This window comes from Pelodiscus sinensis, chromosome 19 (genome assembly GCF_052426305.1).
Source record: "Pelodiscus sinensis isolate ZL-2025 chromosome 19, ASM5242630v1, whole genome shotgun sequence".
NCBI lineage: Eukaryota > Metazoa > Chordata > Testudines > Trionychidae > Pelodiscus > Pelodiscus sinensis.
In genome coordinates this window covers 6,343,104-6,365,277 of record NC_143070.1, presented here as the reverse complement: position 1 = coordinate 6,365,277, position 22,174 = coordinate 6,343,104, and the positions used below count along the sequence as shown (strand labels likewise).

The window sequence follows — 22,174 nt, the reverse complement described above, 5'->3', positions numbered from 1 at the left end:
TTTGAAGTCGCCCCGGGCCACCACAGAAGGGGCAGGGCCTAAACAGGAAGGGGGACTTAAACGGGAAGGGGCAGGGCTGATTGGTCTGGGGTGGGGGAGCCTCTTTACCCCCCCCCTCCACCTATGCCCTGGAAGAGACTTGGTATGCTCCCCCACCCCCAAGCCAATCAGGGTCTGGGGGCGGGGGAGCATGGGAAGCCTCCTCCCGCCCTGCGAGGAGCACATGGCACTTAGAAGGGCATTGTTCCAGGTCATAGGATGGACAGGGGCTACAGAAGCCCATTTTTTTTCATTCCTACTGGGCTTCCCCAACCTGTCTCAGTGACACTGTTTGACCCAGGATCCCAAGTCCTCCTGCATCATAGAAGACAGCAGCAAACAGGCGACCTGGGATGAGATCGACATCTCTGCCTTGCTCCCTCAATGCTCTGTAGGGTTGGATATAAACCTGAAGTCACCTCGGGGGTCATAGAAGCTGCATGACAAAGTCCACAGGAATCGATCACAGAGCCTGGGCTATCTGAGGCTAGAGTGTCTGATCTCCGGGTCCCTAGTAGGATGTTCTTTTCCCTCACTCCTGCCCTCTTGCTATCTAAGGGCACAGGCTGAGACAGGCTCTTCGCCCCACCCAGAGCCAGGGTTGGATTCTCTCCCCAGGGAGGGAGCCGGGTGGGAAAGTGAAGATCGGGGCCTCGTCACCAGCATCGATAAATGTCACCTGCCCCTGGTCACAGTCCAGACAAACCCGGGCCCTGCTGGGGGCCCAGCTCAGGGTCAGGAGGGTCTCTTTAGGTGAGGTGAGAGCCCAAAACTGACTCAACACATACCCCACAGCCCAGACACCACCCTCAGGGCTGAGGCTGATTTCTCCCTTCCGACTCACAGACTCTCTGGCCACCCCCACTGCCCAGTATCCCCCACCCCCCACCTCCACCTCCCAGCTGTGTCTCCCTGAGGTGAATCCCTCACAGACCAGCACACAGAGCTTAGTATCAAATCTCTCAGGGGTGTCGGGCAGTGGCTGCCGTGTCTGTTCCCATCTCACACGTTTCCCATCCTCAGACAGGACGAGCTGGGGATGAGCCGTGTCTGGATCCAGAGTCAGAGTTGCTGGGGAGAGAGAATCAGAGCGTGAGGGGCAGAGCTAGCCCTGGCGGGTGGGGAGCAGCTGGGGCCATTTCTCACCCTCCCCAGCAGCCCTGTTGTGGCTGGGACAGGCCTGGGTCCTGGGCCCTGAGACTGAGTGGAGCTGTCACTGCAGTTCTTCAGCCTGGGCAATGGGACCCCACTTCATAAGTGTCCCATGTGTCTGCAGAGGCTTTGGCCTCCCCCCCACCCCCCAGCTCAGGCTGCTCCATTCCCAGTGTCAGACCCAGCGTGGAAGGTTTGCGTGAGGTCAGAGCAGAGGAGGCAGGTACCAGCTTCAGACCCCAGATGCAAATGCCCTCCCCTAATGCAGCCTCCACTTCCAGGCCAGGGTGCAGAGGGGGAGGTGCAGCGCGGGGGAAGAGCCGCCTAACCCTAGAGAGCAGGGGGTGGTATTGGATGGGGCAGCCCAGAGAGAAGGGAGGAGCTGCCAGTGTCACAGGGAGGGCGTCTCCCCAAGGCAGGGAGTAGCTCCAAGAAGAGAGCCCAGCCCTGCCATGGGGGAAGGCCAGCTGGGGGAGAAGAGCAATGGGCTGGAGGTTGGAGTGTACAACCCCTGTGTTTGGCGCTGGGGGTTTTGGAACACTGGAGGGGGCGGCCAGTGGAGGGAGGGGGTTGTGGTGCTGGAGGGGGTGAGGGCTCTGGGGGAGCCCTGGGGATGAGGGGGTTGGGATGCTAGAGGGGGCTCCAGGTTTGGGAGGCGCTCTGGGCTGGAGGTTGGAGTGTACAAAGGGGGATGGGTTCTGGATGGAGCTGTGGGGGCTTTGGGGTGGGGCCTGGGATGAAGGGATTGGGGTGCAGAAGGTAGCTCCAGGGTTCACAGGAGGGCTGGGAGGGGAGGGGGTGGTGCAGGTACATGGGGGCTCTGGTTTAGCTGGCTGGCTCCTGGTCAGCAGTGCTAAGGCCGGTTGCTTGGTGCCTGCCTGTTGTGAGGCATCATGCTGTGCTCTGGAAGTGGCCAGCAGGTCTGGCTCTGGTGGGGGGGAAAACAGGAAGGGAGCATGAGTCTAAGACACACTGCCCACAGCTCTTGCTCGCAGGCACCCTCCCCCCAAGCGCCCATTGGCCAATGGCAGCGTGGGGCCAACGCTCAAGGTAGGGGAGCGTCCAGAGCCCAGTGACCTCCCGCCGAGGAGCCAGAGCTGCTCCGGGCTACTTCCCTGCCAGCCCCGGCACAGAGCTGTCACTGGAGATGTTTCCACTGGAATTCTCTCACAATGTAACAGCCAACTCCTTCTGCCAACTCGCCCGGTCGGTGCGCTCCCAGGGGTTCCCCTCCGCGTGTCTCCAGTGCAGAGGGCAGAGTGGCTGGTGGGGGAAGGCGAAAAGGGGAGATTGCCTGCAAAGCCCCAGGCCTGCCCAAGGCCAGCAGCTTGTGGAGTCAACATGGCCTCTGCCCTCAAACTTTCCCCATATTAAGTAGTAAGGGGGCCCGGTCACCACATCTTTTGAAGTGGGCAGGCCAGGGCCCCAGGTTCCCCTGATCCAGGACCCTGGGTTGGGTTTAGGGCTGTACATGCCACAGCCGCCGTGGATTTGGTTGGTAACTTTGGCTACAATGTTAGGAAGATGCTTTCACTGGAATTTTCTCATCATTTAAAGACACTCTCCACCTGCAACCTCACCCTGTCTCAATGCTCCTAGGGATTTTCCTCTTGCTCCCTCCAGTGCAGACAGCAGAGAGTCTGGCGGGGGAAAGGATAAGAGAGGTTAGATTTCAGGCTCTCGTATTTATAGCAGCCCCCACTCCCCCGCCGCCGCCCCTGAACAGCTAGAACTGCATTTAAATTATGACAGAGCCAACTGAGACAAACTCACCTACTTAATATGAAAAGGTCTGAAACTTGCTATTTCTCATTCCGGTATCTCCCAATGGAACCAACATCTCTGCCGCCTCACACCCCTCCCAGGAGAGACAAGCCACGAGTGAGATTTAATTCTCTCTCCTCATCCCCTCCCACCCTTCGGACTTGGGTTTCTCTCATTCACTTAGTTTCTTTAGTCCTCACCTAGGCCCAGATCCTGAAAAGACTTCGGCATCAAAGTAAATTTTCCCCACTTTGGGCTTTTCCCCACTAACGGGATGCTCCGAGTTTGAAAAATCCCGGGTCTGGTTACGAGCTGCGAGGCTATTTAATCAGCATCTCGGCAGCGAGCCACGTGACGGGGGCCTCGTCTTCCACAGGCACAAATACGAACAGCAAGAATTCATTTTATTCCTGGGGAAACTGAGGCAGGGACAGGTTGGCGCCATGGGCCAGATTCACCCTGTACCGGCCCAGGCAGGGTGGGGAGGCCCATTGTGACCCCGCTGTTCAGCGGCTGCTAGGGCTGGTGCAGAGCGTGGCTCAGGCTCAGAGTCACATCCCGGTTACAATGGCCCCGTGTGCCAGGAAGCAGAGAGCCAGAGGTCCAGCTCTACACCAGCCATGTCCCTCTGTCCCTCCCCTCTCCCCCTCGCCCCAGCCCCATCCAATCCCCAGCCCTCTCAGGGACACGTCCCTCCCCCTCCCCCCCCCCCCATCTCCAACTCTTTCAGGGTCACAGCTTGGGCCTGGAGTTGCTGGGGAAAAGGCACAAGAGGTTCCTGTACTGGAGGGATCCCCCACCCTGGGGGAGGGGCTTTCTCCTTCCCTGCAGCCCATTGGCCCAGACTAGCTGCCAGAGGGGATCAGAGCTCAGTGAAGGGCCAGGCCCAGATTTAACAAGGGATTTCCATTTAGGGTCGAGTGGTAGGGTTGCCAGGTGTCCGGTTTTGAGCCGGACACACCAGTATTTGAGCTTCCTGTTCAGGAAACAAATTGAGAAAATAGAAATGTCCGGTATTTTCTAAATAAGAGATAATGTCGTTTGTGATGTCACGTCAAGTGTGTCCGGAATTTTTGTTGAAACCATCTGACCACCCTATCTCGCTGTGGGGTGTGAGCCTTTAGGCCCCTGGGCCTGGTTCTGAGGGGCTGGACCCTTGCAGCTCCCACTGACTCCACCTGCAGCTATGGAGGCTGCACAGCCCTGGAACACTCACCCTAACGCTCTCTGGTTGGGGGAAGAGACACGCAAGGGCTCCACATGAAGGGACTGGGTAAATTTGGCCCTGAATACTGTGCTCATTGGTAAGTCAGGAATTTATATGAACCATCCTGATGCTTGGGCCCTGCTCCATCTGCTCCACTTCTCTGTTTTGTCCTCGTTACCACCATACATATTGAGAATTGCTACAAAGGTCATTTTTTTCTTTATAAGTTTGGAGAAACTGAGAAAGGGTGGCCAGATGGTTTCAACAAAAATACCGGACACACTTGACGTGACATCACAATCTACATTACATCTTATTTAGAAAATACCGGACATTTGTATTTTCTCAATTTGTTTCCCGAACAGAAAGCTCAACTACTGGACTGTCCAGTTCAAAACCGGACACCTGGCAACCCTAAACTGAGATTGTGTTTTTGTATTGACTGGCTCGGATTTGGCCTGGTGAGCAGTGCGCTTGGCATAAGGGAATTGGTGCCTTAAGTGCCCTTGTTATTAAGTGCTGTGTTCCTAAGTTACTCGGTGGGATACAGATTTTTTTGATCACATAAGGTGCTTACAGACAACAGACCCCCAATGTGTACTTCCAAGGAGTAGTGAGCAAAGTCCAGAGACCCCCAGGTGGAGAAGTGAGCTATGCACATCCACCTGTGATAGGTGGAAATGAACAAATCAGAAAAGAGAATGACTTGAAAATTGTTTGGACAGCAAAAGCCCTGGCAATTTAAAAGTTCATGCGCATGCAGTGCATGAGTTATACACGATACTTGCTCAGTGAGGAGGGAGAAGCAGTAACAGGAAACTTGGAAATGGCGGAGATGCTCAATGACTTCTTTGTTTCGGTCTTCACCGAGAAGTCTGGAGGTGTGCCTAATGTAGTGAATACAAGCAGAGAGAGGGCAAATTTAGAAGATAGGATACACAAAGAACAAGTTAAAAAAATCACTTAGGAAAGTTAGATGTCAGCAAGTCACCAGGTCCTGATGAAATGCATCCCAGGATACTCAAGGAGCTGATAGAGGAGGTATCTGAGCCTTTAGCTATGATCTTTGAAAAATCATGGAAGACAGGGGAGATTCCAGAAGACTGGAAAAGGGCAAATATTGTGCCCATCTATAAAAAGGGGAATAAGAACAACCCAGGAAACTACAGACCGGTCAGTTTAACGTCTGTCCCAGGGAAGATAATGGAGCAGGTAATTAAGGAAATCATATGCAAACACTTGGAAGGTAATAAAGTGATAGGGAATAGCCAGCATGGGTTTGTGAAGAACAAGTCATGCCAAACTAATCCGATAGCTTTCTTTGATAGGATAACGAGCCTTGTGGATAAGGGAGAAGCGGTGGATGTCATATACCTAGACTTTAGTAAGGCATTTGATACGGTCTCGCATGATATTCTTATTGATAAACTAGGCAAATATAACTTAGATAGGGCCACGATAAGGTGGGTGCATAATTGGCTGGATAACCGTAGTCAGAGAGTTATTGTTAACGGTGCTAAATCCTGCTGGAAAGGGATAACAAGTGGAGTTCCGCAAGGGTCTGTTTTGGGACCCGTACTGTTCAATATCTTCATCAATGATGTAGATATTGGGATAGAGAGTACGCTTATTAAGTTTGCAGATGATACCAAACTGGGTGGGGTTGCAACTTCTTTGGAGGATAGGGACATAATTCAAAATGACCGTAGCAAGTTAGAGAAATGGTCAGAGGTAAACAGGATGAGGTTTAATAAAGAGAAATGCTAAGTGCTCCACTTAGGAAGGAACAATCAGTTCCATACATACAAGATGGGAAGCGACTGTCTAGGAAGGAGCATGGCGGAAAGGGATCTAGGGGTCATAGTGGACTACAAGTTGAATATAAGTCAGTGTGATGCTGTTGCAAAAAAAGCAAATATGATTCTAGGTTGTATCAACAGGTGTGTTGTAAGCAAAACTCGTGAAGTCATTCTGCCGCTCTACTCTGCACTAGTTAGGCCTCAGCTGGAGTACTGTGTCCAGTTCTGGACACCACATTTCAAGAAAGATGTGGAGAAATTGGAAAGGGTACAGAGAAGAGCGACAAGAATGATTAAAGGTCTAGAGAACATGACCTATGAAGCCAGGCTTCGTGAACTGGGCTTGTTTAGATTGGAAAAAGGAAGATTAAGGGGGGACATGATAGCGGTTTTCAAATATCTAAAAGGGTGTCACAAGGAGGAAGGAGAAAATTTGTTCCTCTTGGTTTCTGAGGACAGGACAAGGAGTAATGGGCTTAAAGTGCAGCAAGGGAGGTTTAGATTGGACATTAGGAAAAAATTCCTAACTGTCAGAGTGGTCAAATATTGGAATAAATTGCCAAGGGAGGTGGTGGAATCTCCCTCTCTGGAGATATTTAAGAACAGGTTAGATAGACATCTGTCAGGGATGGTGTAGACGGAGCTTGGTCCTGCCTTGAGGGCGGGGGGCTGGACTCGATGACCTCTCGAGGTCCCTTCCAGTCCTATGATTCTATGATTCATAACACGCAAAGGTGTTTGGAACAGAACTAATCAGTGTATAATCTGGCTGTACGTAACATGTCAGACATCGTAAGGGGTAGTTGGATCATCACTGGAGAAATGCAGTATGATCCACCTATGCCCCGGAAGAAGATAACTAGGCAGTGTTTGTGTTCATTTCTCACTCTAACAGGCACTGCAATGGTGAAAAATGATTTTTGGAACAAATAAGGGGTTAAATTAATCAAACTGAATGTCTTTGACCCTAAGTCTGTGCCGTTCTCACCACGCCTCAGTCCCTTCTAGGTACCTTTGAACTTCCTCAGTGTCCCCGACAGCGCAAAAGTTTTCTGGGAGAAACCACTGACTCGCTTGTCCAGCTCAGAAGAAATCTCCTCTGGCAGCTGGAACTGCCCCGTCTCACACCTGAAGAGAAACAATGTCACAGGATTACACTGCATTGAGTGACTCGGCTCTTAAATTCTTGCTAGTCAGTAGCTGCTCTAATGTGCCTAAGATTTAGAATTCCTCCAATTCTCCCAGCCGGAGAGCAGGAGCATCACTGCCCATAGCCATGCAACACTCCTCTCAAAAGTCCCATTAATAGTCTTGAAATCCAGCCCGGAGAGACCAGCTCTGGGGACAAAAGGGGAATTGAGTTTCCATGGGCAATTCACTCCTTGGCCTCCAGGCTCTGAGGGACAGGACGTTCGTAGGTGAAAGGCTGTAGGAATCTGCCCACTAGGGACTAGACTGAGACACCAGCTCCTCCTCCCCTGCTCATGCCACACAGGTCTCCAAACAGCCCTGGGATGGGAAAGTCTCTTGATTCCTGCTGCCCTGGGCTGAATGGTGCCCAGTGCCCAGTAGCGACAGGCCCATGTTCCACCCCCACAGTCCGGAGGCAGCCAGTCCCCAGGGAGGCGACAGCTCGAGGAAACACCTGAGGTCAGACTGTGCCCCTGAATAGAGAACTGCTGTGCCAGGGTGAGACCCTCAGGTTGAAGTTGATCAGGGAGATTTGTGGCCAGCCTGTGACCTTCCCCCTCACATCTGGCTGTAGAGCCCTGGGGGGATGTGGTGCGCACATCAGCTCCAAGCTCCTCCCCAGCATTGTGCAGTGCGATGGTGGTGAGAGAACCACGTACCTGCTCAAGGTGCTTCTCGCATCCTGCAGGAGAGAGAGAAGAAAATCTCAGCCTCATTGGACACACACAGGGGCTTGAGAAGGGATTTTGCAAACATGGGGAAGAGAGACCCTGCCCTGGCCCCTGAGCGAATGCAGCTTGGCCATCTCTAATACCTGTGTGCTTTTAACTCTGCAAAGCAACAACAGTCACTCATGTGTCAGCAATTCACACGCCGAGTTACACCCAGATCTGACAATGTGACCCTAGTGCTTGTGATTCAAGTACCTCCCTTTCCTCTGTGGGGATATGAGACGCTTCCAGGTCCTGGAGCACAGAGTCAGAGTTTCTCACTGTGTTTCTCCCTCAGTCTCACCTGCAGGAAAATCATGCCAGTGTAGACGTAGCCTCTAAGGCTGCTCTGGCTCAGGGTAAAGGAGCTGCCGTGTCACCCATGCTCATGATTTTAAAATGAGTCTTATGATAATTGGGGCTTTAACAAACCCACCAGCCTCTGGAAGCCTGTGATAAGGTGAGACCCTTGGGTTTTGTTTCTTAAGCAAAGAAAGTTTCCCCATTTTTTTATATTAAAAAAAATCCGTGTAAAAATTGTGATCTGAGTGCAGCCTAATGGTCTGAGAAGGCAGAGGGTGAATAGAAATAACCCAACATTTATTATTTTACTAGCTGGAGTTACCCAGCATTGCTCGGTCCTGCCCCCTCACCCAGATCTCCCCCAACCAGCTCTGCTTCCCACCAGCTGCCCTCCCTCAATCTCTCCTGGCCAGCCCCGCTGTCCACAACCCCTCCCCCGACCAGCTCTGCTTCCCGCTGGCTGCCGCTCCTCCCCGATCTCCCCCGGCCAGCCCTGCTCCCCCCGCCCCCGCCAGCTCTGCTTCCCACTGGCCGCTGCCCCTCCCCGATCTCCCCCGGCCAGCCCCGCTGCCCCCAGCCCTCCCCCCCGACCAGCTCTGCTTCCCGCCAGCAATCCTTCCCCTGATCTCCCCTGGCCAGCCCCGCTGCCCCCAGCCCTCCCCCCCGACCAGCTCTGCTTCCCACCAGCAACCCTTCCCCTGATCTCCCCCGGCCAGCCCCGCTGCCCCCAGCCCTCCCCCCCGACCAGCTCTGCTTCCCACCAGCAACCCTTCCCCTGATCTCCCCCGGCCAGCCCCGCTACCCCCAGCCCTCCCCCCCGACCAGCTCTGCTTCCCACCAGCAACCCTTCCCCTGATCTCCCCTGGCCAGCCCTGCTCCCCCCGCCCCCGCCAGCTCTGCTTCCCACTGGCCGCTGCCCCTCCCCAATCTCCCCCAGCCAGCCCTGCTGCCCCCAGGCCTCCCCCCCGACCAGCTCTGCTTCCCACCAGCAACCCTTCCCCTGATCTCCCCTGGCCAGCCCCGTTGCCCCCGCCCCCCCCCCTTCCTCCTGGCCAGCCCCGCTCCCCTCCCGGCCGATTCCTCCCCCAGCGCAGCGGGTTATTTTTTATTTTTACAGTTTGAGATTGGGCCCGATCAGGTCCAAAATACCTTAAAACCTTCTCCTGGAGGAAAGGTTATCCCATGGTAAGTTTGGTTGCGGTAGCTCTTCTAGTGTCCAAGTTATTAGAGCACAAACATACCAACATTCTCCTTTATATATTAGATTTGAAGTCTTGTGGTTTTCATTTCAGGGGTCCTGACTCAGGAGCTTTAGAAGTTCGGTGCTGCCCGGGTTGAGAGAATTCAGGCCTTAACTCTGTTTCTGCTGCCCATGGAAAGCCACCAGATCCAATGCCATCGGTTATAAAACCAGACCAGTTAAGAGAAAGGGAAAAAGAGAGGGCAGGGCATGGGGTGGGGAGGTGCATGGAGCTGGCTGTGGGGCCAACCAGCAAACAAGCACAACGCCCTGGATTGCGGTTGAACGAAAGAGAGAATTGAGAATCTTCGTTTTTTCTGTAGTAAGCCTTCAGCGCCTTTGCTGGAGCAGCCCGGCCTGAGAACATGGACTGATCAGCATGGCCTGCGTCACGTCATCCAAACCCAGGAGTTTGGCTGGAGGACACAAGAGCTATGTCTACACTCTTGTGCGAGTAATATGCAAATGAGGCTAAGCATGGAATATTGCCGAGCCTCATTTGCATACCTAATGAGCTGCCATTTTTTTCAGAAGAGGCTCTTGCACCAGAAGGAGCGTCTACACTGCCCCTTCTTGCGCAAGAAAACCCCTCTTGCGCAACGCCGTTCTTCCTGAAAAGTAATAGGTGTAACGGCGTTGCGCAAGAGGGTTTTTCTCGTGCAAGAAGGGGCAGTGTAGATGCTCTTTCTTGCGCAAGAGCCTCTTCTGAAAAAAATGGTGGCTTATTAGGTATGCAAATGAGGCTCGGCGATATTCCATGCTGAGCCTCATTTGCATATTACTCGCGCAAGAAGCCGCGAGTGTCGACCTAGCCAAGAGGTTTTTGCTTCTCAAACACGGACACGCTGGGCGTTTCCCGCATTACTTTCTGTGCATTCTGAGTTTGCTCTGCTCACGCCCCCAAACTGCTCTGCCCAGCCAGGAGAGCGAGAAAGTGGCCGTGGTTCAGGTAAGCGCTGAGATTGTCACGGAATCGCGGGAGCTGGGGCGTTAGGAGAAACACCAGCTAGGGACAGAGCCTGGGTGAAGCCAGCAAAGTCTGGGACAGCCCCAGGGGGATGTGTTGGGAATGAGATGGGGACAGGAACAGCGGCACTGCTGACTGCAGGTCCTTATCTGGCCCCCTGCCTGAGCCCCTCCCGCCTGCCAGTGAGCTCAGCCTCAGGCCGGGGTCCAATAAATCAGCTGTGTGAGTTCAGACAGAGCAGGCCACTGAGCCTGGCTCTGCTCAGGGTAACTTAGCGCCTTTGCCGGGCAGCCCTCTCCCTCTGTAGGGACCCAAACCTCCCCCTCCCCGGCTCCCTGCCTCGTGGGGAACTGAAGGAAAACCAGCGGGGTGGGCATAGGGGAGGGGCTGTGGGCAGATAACTCTCCTCCCTTGCCCAGCAGCTCCTGGGTTTGGATGACGTGACGCAGGCCATGCAGATCAGGCAATGACCTTCCTTTCTTCCAGGAGCACTTCCCTGTGGTTGTACAAATGAGAAAGTGCTCCTGCCCAAGGGGGGAGATTCAGAGACTGGGGGCGGCCAGTGTGAGCTGCTGTTTTGCTTCTGCCCAGCGCCCCAGTGAGGCCAAGGAGCACCCCGGGTGGAAGGGGCGGGGCTGGATTTAAACCCCGCTGTAGGGTCCTGCCCGGTTCTCAGAACAGGCAAATTGTCCCGTGTTTTCGGTCTCCCCGCAACAGCGCTGGCAGGTCCTGCTGCTGCCAGATTCCCGCTCGCCGGCCCACCAGCTGCGAGTGGGGGCTGGGGGGGGGGGACAGTGGCTGCTCCCCCAGCTGGTCTGTTAGTGCAGCCGGATGCTGCGTGTCAGCATCCGGCAGCAGCCCCCCCCATCCTGTTTCCATCTGGCACTGACTGCGCTGCAGCAGCAATGGCTGGTCCGTGCGAGCAGGTGCCAGGCGGCAGCCGGTGACTTGTTCCCTCTGTTGACCCCCCCCATTGTCCCTTTGCATCCTCCCTCCCCTTGCTGCCCCCGCCCTGCTCTGCCCCTTCATGCCCCGCAGCCCCCCTGCTCCTCCATTGCCCCCTGTGGGGCACAGCCCTGCCCACATGTTGCCTCAGGGAGATGCGATCCCAGGCACCAGGAGAGGGGAGTGTGTGCTGGGGCCCAGTCTGGCAAGCAGGGAGGAGCGCCCCAGCCAGCTCATTTGGTCACCTCCCCCGTGTGAGCGGTGCACCGGGGTGTGTGCGGGTCCCTCTGCCGTGTGAGCTGGGAGCCCCGCGCCTGGCTGCTCGGAGCCTGCGCCTGGCCCCGGGACGCTGGGAGGGCGGGGCAGGGCGCAGCATGGCACTAGGAAGACGGGTGGGCGCCTGGCCCCAGCGCAGGGCAGCCCCGGCTGGTGACGCTGAGCCTGGCGGGGCATGCCATGGCCATGGTGGCTGCTCCCGGCTGCTGACTCAGGGTATGTCTACACTACCCCGCTAGTTCGAACTAGGAGGGTAATGGAGGCATACCGCACTTGCAAATGAAGCCCGGGATTTGAATTTCCCGGGCTTCATTTGCATAAGCGGGGAGCCGCCATTTTTAAATCCCCGCTGGTTCGAACCCCGTGTAGCGCACAGCCCCACCCCCACGCAGAACATCCCGGCGCGGCGGGGCCCTTTGTGGTGCAGGAGCTGCGAGCCGGCAATTTGTGCAGTTGACGCCTTTTTTCTATTTTTTTGTCCATAGCGGCGCCCGGAGAAATTGTGCGGCCTTGGACCCCGCAAAACTCTTATCCGCCCCTGCCTGATGGGACTCCGTCTTCTCTTCTCCCCCCGCCTCCCGCCTGGATCCCCGTGTCTGGCTCTCGACACAGTCCTCCCTCCCGCTACTCTCTGGGCCCTGTAACCTCCCCACCACACACACACACACCTGCCCAGGAACCCAGCCCCCTTGTGCTGTGTCCTGACAACTTCACCCCTGCCTGGGACCCAGGGGATTCTCCCTCCCCCTTCGTCTGAGGAAGGGGAACTCTGGTGTTTGCAGTGCCCGTGTCCCCAAATCCCTCCCTGCACAAAAGAGGGGGGGGGGGATTTTTTTGCTTGGGGCGGCAAAAAACCTAGAGCCGGCCCTGTCTATACATACTCAGCAGGGCCAGTGGACAGGCTGCTTGGGCTGTGCTGAAGGTCCAGGAAGGGAGTGAAAAGATGCAGGTTTTTTTGAAGGGTGGGGGACTCCTCCCTCTTCCCCCCAATCTCCATCCCTGTTGGCAGATCACCTGGGCCTGTGTCAGGACCCAGCTTTGGGCTGCAGCCCACAGTTTGGAAACCCCGCCCTGGATACAGCTACCTTGTCCTTTTCCCTCTGGGATGTGCACCCTCCCCCAGCTGTTAACATTGCCAGAGGGCAGCATTGGGGCAGAGTTAGCCCTTTAGGGGCAGACGGAAGCAAAACGGGCATTGGGTGTCAGGCTGACAAGTCAGGACGTGGGAGCTGGCGTGTACCCTGTTCTGGGTGGAGTTAAAGCTCCCTTGACATAGCTGGGAGGAGGCATCTTCACTTAGCACAGCCGGAAGGAGGTTTCGCCTAGAACAAGCCGAGAGGGTCTGAGCTGAGGAATTAGTGCCAGGTAGGCACAGGACTAGGCTACTGCTCGGAGGAGGGGCATGTGAGCTGGGAGCAACGCAGCCCAGACATGGAGGCAGAGCAGGAAAACTGCGTGAGTCCATGAGCATGAGCGACAAGGAGTCCTGTGGCACCTTATAGACTAAGGCTGTGTCTACACTGGCGCGATCTCGCACAAAAGCGGCCGCTCTTGCGCAAAAGCTTGCTGCCTGTCTACACTGGTCACGTGTTCTTGTGCAGGTAAATTGACGTTCTACTGTATAAAATCAGGGCGTCTTGCGCGAGAACGCTGACGCTCCCACTCAGGAAGAAGCCCTCTTGCTCAAGAGCTCTTCTGGAAGATGGCAGTAAAGACAGGAAACATGAATTTCTTGCGCAAGAAAGCCCTACCGTTAAAATGGCCATCAGAGCTTTCTTGTGCAAGAGAGCATCCACACTGGCACGGATGGTCTTGTGCAAAAGCACATCTCTTGTGCTAAGGCACATGCCAGTGTGGACGCTCTCTTCTGGAAGGGTTCTTGCGCAAGAACTCTTCCGCAAAAGAGTTTTTGCATGAGAACGCGCCAGTGTAGACGTAGCCTATCAGATGTACAGGAGCATGAGCTTTCGTGGGCAAAGACCCGCTTCGTCAGATGCCCGTGAGCAGGGTGTGTCTCGGACGCACTGGAGGCTTGGAGCCGAGAGCGGGGAGGCGGTTCTGTTATTGGTTCCTGCTTGTGTCCAGTGAAGCAGACGCGTGTATGTTCCTTGTAAATAAACAAGATTGCCTCAGTGGGAATGGCAGACTCCTCTGGCCTCCATCTCCCCGAACACCCCCAGGGCCCAGGCAGCAGCAGCTTTATCGTGTAGCTTCATTGCATGTCTATCAAATGCACCTGGCTTGGAACCCAAACTCACTGGCATCAGGCGTGCAGGGCTCAGCTGGAAAGTCCTGGCTTCCTGTTCCCTCCCTGGAATCAGTTGCTCTAAATGCAGGTTCCTGATTCCCTGCTCACTAATGCCGAGGGGAAATGGCAGGGCTGGGAGGAGCAAGGTAAATGTGGGCCTAAGGGTTGAGTGACATGGGTACAGCGGGGGGGGGGGGCTCCCTTTACACACAGTAATCGCCCTCTGGACATCATTAAACACCCAGCCAGGGGCACCACTCAGAGTTTATTACAGGGATCTACCAGGCAGAAGCTTACAGGGAATGGGATGAAGAGAGCAGAGGCACTGCAGGGACTAGAGAGGGTCTGGAGCTCCGTGCCTGGGCTCATATTGTTGCCCTTCTCCGTGGCGCTGGCTCCCGGGGAGGAAGAGCTTGCCCCGCCAGCCTTAGCACACGTCTGTTGGCTTCACCAGGATGAAGGAGGCCTTGCACTCCCCACTGCTGCAGAACCCGGCCCAGTAGATGTAGCCTTTCGCATTCAGCAGCACGTTCTGGCACTTGTCGTACCACCAGCCTCCATAGCTACTTGCGCAGTTCCCGCTGGCTTGGTCCTGGTCACGATCGTGCGTGCTAAACTTCATGTTGTCGTGTATGCCCCCCTTGCCGGCGTGATAGGTGGTGAGATAGTCGTCGGCATCCCCCAGGTATCTGCCCAGCCGCAGCGGGTACCCGCTGGCCTCATCCTCCACGCGGAAGATGTCGTACTCCGCAAAGCGGGTGGTGTTGGATTTGTCCACCACGACAAAGCGGACCTTGTAGGTGTTCTGATGGGTGAGCAGGAACAGGTACTCGTTGCCCATCCAGTAATCGTTCTGCACATTCCCGAAGCCGTACTTGTAGGTGCTCCAGGACTCCAGCCAGGTGATCTCTGTATTATGAGAATTTCTCTGCACCACGGTCCAGCCTTTGCCTTCGGTGTCCATGTCGCACCACACCACCTGCGGGGGAGAGCCTGCTGGCTGGATGACATAGATCCCGCTAGGGCTGTCTAGGGGGATGCAACTGCAGTCCCTGGGGAACCCTGAAATGCCACAGACAGTGGGGTTAAGGGGCGGTTGAAAGAGAGAGCCAGGGGGTTCAGAGACAGACCCTAAGTATTTCCCAATTCTACAGGCTCTGCCCTGGCCACAGCATCCGGCTCCAGCTGGCAACCTTTGTTTTGTGTGAAATGAGTTTCTTTCCCTGCTGGTTCTGAAGAAATCCTCCCAAAGATTAGTCGGGGGTAAGCCCCGGCCCTGTCCCCTCCTGGAGTCTGTGCTGCGGGGGGAATCGCTCCAGCTGGGGCTGCTCCCCCCATCTCCATACAGACTGAATTGGGAAACCGACACGGGCCGGGGTAAATGGGGTTGGCAAAGAGCGGAAGGGAGACTGGCACCAGACGGCCCTTGGCATCCAGTCTGCTCAAAACACCCTGCTCTCTCCGGCGCCTTGGAAACTTCCAGCCAACGTCCTGTTGCGGGGCTTGGAGGGGTGCCCAGAACTGGCTGGGTCCAACGAGAACACCGTGGTAATAACGGCCCCGCCCCTCCCCACGGTCCTCCCTTGAGCCTGAGTCCCCAGCTCCCCTTCCCCCCCAGGTCAGCCTCCCTGTGTGCCCCCCCCACCCAGCCCCTTTATGTGCCTCTCACGTCTGGCCCCTCCCCGTAGCTGAGCTGAGGAGGAGAAGCTGCTGAGCACTACAGGGGGCTGCCAGTGGGGCCGGCTGAGACCCCTGCCTTCCTGGGCAAGCCCCTGGGCAGCCCCCCCCCCCAGAGCACTACTAGCCCCAGGTAGCTCCATGTGCAGCCTCCTCTCTGCTCAGGTTATCAGCTGGTCCGTGGTGGGGGGAGGTGGGGCCAAGGCAGGGTGAGGTTTGAGCAGCCCAGAGCCCAGGGGACGCTGATGCCTGTGCCCTCTGTCACAGAGGCGGCTCTGGAGAGCCAGGGGACTCCTCGGTCAGGCCGCTTTAGTGTAGGGGGGGTTTACACTTGGTCCTTGATGGTGAAACTGAAGCGTAGCAATCGGCCAGTCGGGGGATTGCACCCTGGTCCCTACAGCGGCTCTGCCCTGAGCTGGTTCTTCCGCCCCTCCAGGCTCACAAAGCGAAGCAACAAGCAGCAGCTCCCACACCCCAGCTGGCCCGTTCCCAGGGGCTGGAGGCCTCCAGAGGGGGTGGGCCTGCTGCACAGGGAGGACTCCGCTTCTCTTGGGGCCCTGCGCTGGCGGAGGGTGGCTAGACGGCACGTTCCATGGACACGTGAATGCAGGGATTGCACACGGGCCAGGCCGACATTAGAGGCTTTTTTCACTAAAGAAGAACGTGCTCCGCAGTTTGCGTAGCTTTTTCCGATTGCTTTTCCAGAAGAGGTTTTGCCGCCATTTGGCCCCGTTTAAAACAGGGCCAAATGGCAGAAAATCCTCCTCTTTCAGCGGAGCCCTTACGCCTCCTAGAACGAGGTACACAGGGCTCCCCGAAAGAGCCTTTGCTCTTTGGCAAAAAAAAGCAGAAGAGCAAATGTGTTCCCTGGATGCAGCGGAGTTTTTCCAGGATACCTCTGATATCCCAGGAAAACTCGCAGTTAAGATGTCCCCTGGGAGGGGGGAGAGGAGCATAATCAGGCCCACGGGACCCTGATCTTGAATGTGGCTGACGATAGATGCTCACCGCTTGGTCCTCTACTCACCTTTCTTGTCTTTTAGGGCCCCAGTGCCCTGCATGGGGGCTGTGCAAAGCAGTATCAGCACCGACAGCATCAAGAGACGCAGGAGTGAGTTGGGCTGGAACCCTGCAAGGAACAGAAACCACTGGACATGAGACAAGGGGAGAGTTTTCCGAGTGCCTAAATCCTACTAAACGTCAAGGGGACTTAGGCACATAAGTGACTCAGCCCATTTGAAAATGTTACTCAGAGATTTAAGGCAGCGCAGGAGGTGGCTGGATGGTAAAAGGACCCAGCATGGTGGCTCGGCAACCCAGAGAGGAGGCCGAGCTGCTCTTCACTTCACCCGCCCACAGCTCTGCCACTCTTGAGTCTCTGCAGCTCCCGGCACTGAGCCCGGTCTCCTGATGGAATGGAAAACTCTTGCTCAAGGCCTGCGTTGGCAAAGGGCCCCCTGCTTTCCCAGCTCCTTGGCTCCCCGCAAGGCCTCCCTTGCCCAGTGTGAAACCAAACGAATTCCCCAGCTCCCAGAGAACGGCTGCCCCCAGACAGCAGCAGAGATGTGCCAGACAGAGCCATGAGCATCACACTGGTCTTGTTCCCGCCAGTCCCTGAGCTCTCTGCTGCCAGTCTGCCCTGCTCCAGGGGGTGACGCACAGGAGCTGCTCTCGCCTGGTGTCCAGCTGCCATGGTAGGATGTGTCTGTCCTGCTTCTCAAATGGTAGACGGGGCAGTAACGCGGGTGGTTTGCTTATGGCTTGTGACTCCAGAACAGAGGTGAAGCAGAGACGCCCGAGGCAGGTTCTCCAGACCCCCCGTGGCCGGAGCAGTGTGTTGTCTGCTTCATTCGTGTTTGGATAAAGCTTCCTGTGGGGAGGAGGAGGGGGGGGGGGTACGTGTGCACCTGGACATAGGTGGCAAGTGACATGGGTTGGAGCTGCTCAGGCACCATGAACATTGAGGGCTCCACTCCAACAACTACAACCCAGCTTGAGAGTCACTGTGATGAATTCGGAAGCTGGAGCAGCCGGGCCTTGCTGTAGAGAGTTTGTTTATAAACAGAGGCGGAGGATTAAGGTACCAAAAGGCTTATCGTTAAAGTGAACTAAGGCTCATGAGCTGGTCCTTAAAGCATCGTCAGGTTCTCCAGTCAAAGGATAAGAACCTAAGGGTGGGGGAATAGAGGAGTTTTGTTGGGCAGTTTAGAGGAGAGTTTGAGAGGGGCTAGATACATTTAACACTTCACATTCTTTAAACGTCTTTAAAATAAAACCGAAACCACCTGATTTAAAAAATAAACATCAAGAAAGGACAAGCTCTAGGAGAACAAAGAGGATGTAGGCAGAAGCCCAGCATCAGGGGAAACTTTTGGGAAAGGGGGAGCCTATACAGGAAGGATGGGCTCCACATAAACCGAAATAGAACCAGATTGCTGGCACTTAAAATTTAAAAAGTTGTAGAGCAGTTTTTAAACAAAGGTCTTGGGGAAAGTCGACCGGTGCAGAGGGCACATGGATCAGACAGAGACATTCTGTAGAGGAGAGTCTATAAATGGAGACTGTCTATGTCCTAGTACAGAGGAGAAGATGGAAGAGAAGAAGATCTGGGTGAATCATGTGAGAAACAGTCAAATGAAAAGAGTCCCGTTCAATCCCATCATGTAATCACAGACAGAGAAATAGTGACAAGTTTTTAAAGTGCTTATACACAAACACGGTGGCTGTGTCTACACTGGCCACTTATTCCGGAAAATCAGCCGCTTTTCCGGAATAACTTGCGAGCTGTCTACACTGGCCCTTTGAATTTCCAGAAAAGCACTGACGATCTACTGTAAGCCGCTTTTCCGGAAATACTATGCTGCTCCCATTTGGGCAAAAGTCCTTTTTCCGGAAAACTGTTCCAGAAAAGGGCCAGGCCCAGCTGCGCGCGGCACTTTGATCCAGCTGGCTGGGGGCTGGGCCTGGCGGCCCCCGCAGCATGGGGCTCACGAATGACAAAGCTTGTGCATCCCTGGCGTACAAGGCACATGGGAAAATATGGTTACGGTAGAAACGCGTCTTCATAGACATATTTCATTAGAAACACCTTATTTGTGGTGACAAAACCTGAACTCTCAGGAAATGTCCCAGCCCAAATCAGTCTGAGAAGCTGCCATCAGTGTCAGGTTTCATTGCGAGAGAGGTGAGTAGCCCCAGGTGAAGGGCTGAGGTTTTTGGAGGAGAAAGATTTCAGTGAGTCTCACAAGCCAGAACTAAAATGTTTTGATTGAAGTGAAATAACAGTCTGGGGTCAACCAGCCTTCAAAATACGCTCCCCATTTCTTGACCCTGCGAAAATGACGATCGGGGCTTTTTTGCGGAAAAGCGCGTCTACATTGGCATGGACGCTTTTCCGGAAAAAGTGCTTTTTCCGGAAATACTTATAATGGAAAACTGTTCCATTTTAAGCATTTCCGGAAAATCATGCCAGTGTAGACGTAGCCGGTAAGTATAAATAATAAGATGAGTAAACTAGAGTGCCTCGTATTGAAATAACAGGTCTCACAGAAACTGGATGGAATGAGGATAATCAATGGGATGAATAACCAGGGTATGAAATATATTGGAAGGACAGAACAGGTTGTGCTGGTGGGGGAGTGACACTACATGTGAAAGAAAGCATCGTATCAAATGAAGTAAAAATCTTAACGGAACTAATGGTACCATCGGATCTTTATGGATACTAATTCCATGCTCTAACAATAAGACTATTGCAGTAGGGATATATTACTGACCCAACTGACCAGGACGGGGATAGTCACTGTAAAATGCTCAGGGAGATTAGAGAGAGACCATAAAAATAAAAATCCTCAATAATAGTGGGAGAGTTCAACTATCCCCTTATCAAGATCTTAAAAGACTGCTTCTTGGACAAGCTGGTTCTGGGACACACGAGAGGCGAGGCATTTCTTGACTTGATCCTAAGTGGAGCGCAGGACCTGGTCCAGGAGGTTACTGTAGCTGGACTGCTTGGAAATACTGACCCAATTATAATTAATATAATTATATTTCCCCCCCTGTGGTGGGAAAAACATCACAGAAGCCCAACACTGCGGCGTTTAATTTCAGAAAGGGGAAGTACACAGAAAGGAGGAGGTTAGTTAAACAAATTTAAAGGTACAGTGCCAGAAGTGAAATTCTTGCCAGCTGCATGGAAACTTTTGAAAGATGCTATAATAGCTGCTCAATTTAAATGTATGCCCCAAATTTAAAAAACAACAAAAACACAGTAAGGGGACCAAAAATGTGCCATTGGGGCTTACTAGCCAAGTAAAAGAAACAGCGAGAGGTAAAAAGGCATCATTTAAAAAGCAGAAGTTCAATCCTCGTGAGGAAAATAGAAAGGAGCATAAGCTCTGTCAAATAAAGTGTAAAAATGTAATTAGGAAGGTCAAAAACTATCTGAAGAGCAGCTAACCAAAAACTCAAAAAGTAATCTCTGTCTCTCCGGGGTAGGCACGGGGAGAGCTGGGGCTATGGCTCTGTGGCCTCAGCCTTCCCCAGCCACCAGGCTCAGATCTACCTCAAACCCAAATCCCCTTGCCTCTCTTCCTTCCCGCCCCTTCTTCGAGGCCCTGCCGCTGCTCCACCCCTTCTCGGAGGCCTCCCCCTGCTCACTCCATCCCCCTTTCTCCCCAAATCTCTTTTGCTTTCACCAAGCTGGGGTAGGAGGTGAGGGTGCAGGCTCTGGTCTTCAGCCAAGGAGTTTAGAGTGTGGGAGGCTCCGGGCTTAGCCCAGGGTGGGGGATGGGGTGCGAGCTCTGGGAGTTTGGCTGCAGGGGGACTCACGTCTGGGGCAGGAGGCTGGGAGGAGGTTCAGGGCTCAGACAGGGGTTCAGGAAGGAGGCCCTGGCTGGGCTCTGTTTGACTGAGATGGCTGCTGGGTGGTGGAGCAGTGGGGCTAAGGCAGCCTTACTCCTGGCCTGGCCCTGCACTGCTCCTGAAAACAGCTGGCACGTACAGCAATGGCTCCATAGTGCCATGTGCTGCCCTGCATCTACAGGTACTGAGCCCACAGCTGCTACTGACCACGGTTCCACGTTCTTGACCAAGGGGAGCTGCAGGAGCCCTGTCTGCAGGCAAGGACAGCGTGTGGAGACCCCCGGCTCTCCCTCTCTCAGGGGCTACAGGGAGATGCCAGCCACTTCCAGGAGCAGCAATTAGCACTGGGATAATTAATCCAGCTGCAACAGGTTTGGCATTTTAGAACTCACTCCTCCAAGAATTAAATCGAAGCATAAGAGCAAAATGAAAATGAGGAAATGCACCCACCAGTCAAAACCCCAAAATAAAACACTTTGCAAGCAGTAACAGTAGTAACAATGACCCCCAGATATGTGCTGGGTGGGGAGATGGGTGAGGGACAGTGTGTGTGTGTGGGAATGTCAGACGCACACGGTGTGAGAGTGACGGAGATTTGCACTGACAAGCTCCCTCCACCCCCTTCTCTCTGAGCGGAGACAGGGTGCAGGAGTGGGGGGAGCAGGGACACCCTGACAGCAGCGCCCCGTCTCTTCTCCTTCCCACACCCTGCACAGCAAGCAGGAGGCTCCCAGGAGACTGGGCTTAACTCAGGGGTCCTGACTTCTACCTGTGACCATGGGGAACTCATTACACTGCTCTGTGCCTTAGTTTCCCCTTTTGTAAAATAGTGCTTATGTTAGATCCTTTTTATTCTAAAGTACTTGGGCCACAATCCCCAAGCGGACTTGGGGCAGGGAGGGACGATTCCTGCCTAGGGTCCAGCAGCAAGCTGAGGAGGGGACCCCCACAAGGCTCTTGGTATACCATGGTCTGGGGGGGACACTCTGTACCAGCCTGGGGTCACTGCCAGACTTGTCGCTAGCCTGGCTTACCCTGCAGCATGCGCTTGCTGGGGGAAATGCTGCCCCATTTCAAAGAAGCAGCAGCGTGTACCTCACTGTGCCGGTCCCTTGGGCCTTGGCCTGTAGGCCAGTGGAAGCAGAGGGTGAACCAGGGCTCCCCTCCCCCCCATGCACCTGTCGGAACTGGGGAGCGGAGCTGAGAAGAGCGCAGGCTGCCCACTCCGTGCCAATAGCTGCCGCCTCTGGGCAGGTTCCCGAAGGCTCCTGGAGCCCCGGAGGAGAATGCCCTTGCCCACCCCACCTCCCCACGTGCCAACACCGCCTGCAGCTCTGGCCTCGTCCCCAGGTTCCGGCCCCCCGGGAAGTGCCGGGCATCTCAGTAAAACTCACCCATCCCGAGGCTGCAGCTGAGCGGAGTTAGCAATCGGCCGTGTCCTGTGTCCACCTCCGAAAGCGGAGCTGGGATGCCCTCCCTTTATGCAGAGAGCACCACCCCACACCCAGCTTCTCTTGCTGCTCCAACTGCTGGCGCCCAGCCTGGCCTGTGGGCCGGGGGAGCCCCCCTGGCACGCCTGCCCCTTCTGTATTTACTGCAGATACCAGCTCGCTTGGGCTCCCCCATTCCCAGGAATGCCAGGATTTCGGAAAACAGGCCGGGGTCAGCCAAGGATGAATGTCTCGGCAGGACTCAGCGGCGTACCGCTGCCTTTCGGACACAGAGAGCACGAGAGGGAGAAGATGAAGCCAGTGGAGATGGTGGGGATGGGGGCTGTGCAGTACGTGATTGGG

At 54.9% G+C, this 22,174-nt stretch overlaps 2 protein-coding genes across 2 annotated transcripts; both read right to left on the bottom strand.

Moving 5' to 3' along the window:
- Positions 1–308: 308 nt before the first annotated feature.
- LOC149522082 (E3 ubiquitin-protein ligase TRIM39-like) lies at positions 309–8,007 on the bottom strand. The gene is made up of 3 exons (XM_089771471.1): positions 7,967–8,007; positions 6,974–7,089; positions 309–1,110 (listed from the first exon to the last, which is right to left on the bottom strand). The coding sequence occupies exons 1-3, from the start codon at positions 8,005–8,007 to the stop codon at positions 593–595; spliced, it is 675 nt and encodes a 224-aa protein (XP_089627597.1). The 3' UTR covers positions 309–592.
- Positions 8,008–14,069: 6,062 nt separating this feature from the next.
- On the bottom strand, positions 14,070–21,897 carry LOC142823259 (fibrinogen-like protein 1-like protein). The gene is made up of 3 exons (XM_075914112.2): positions 21,776–21,897; positions 16,546–16,647; positions 14,070–14,903 (listed from the first exon to the last, which is right to left on the bottom strand). The coding sequence occupies exons 1-3, from the start codon at positions 21,777–21,779 to the stop codon at positions 14,269–14,271; spliced, it is 741 nt and encodes a 246-aa protein (XP_075770227.2). The 5' UTR covers positions 21,780–21,897; the 3' UTR covers positions 14,070–14,268.
- Between the last annotated feature and the right edge of the window lie 277 nt (positions 21,898–22,174).

What these genes read in the sequence shown, in the direction of transcription:
- LOC149522082 (XM_089771471.1), bottom strand. Translation starts at nt 8,007, where the DNA reads ATGAGTGACTGTTGTTGCTTTGCAGAGTTAAAAGCACACAG. An exon ending in GCAGAGTTAAAAGCACACAG is followed by an intron (nt 7,090 to 7,966) that starts GTATTAGAGATG and finishes GTTTCTCTTCAG; the next exon opens with GTGTGAGACGGGGCAGTTCC. An exon ending in GACACTGAGGAAGTTCAAAG is followed by an intron (nt 1,111 to 6,973) that starts GTACCTAGAAGG and finishes CTCTCTCCCCAG; the next exon opens with CAACTCTGACTCTGGATCCA.
- LOC142823259 (XM_075914112.2), bottom strand. An exon ending in GGCCCTAAAAGACAAGAAAG is followed by an intron (nt 14,904 to 16,545) that starts GTGAGTAGAGGA and finishes GTGGCATTTCAG; the next exon opens with GGTTCCCCAGGGACTGCAGT.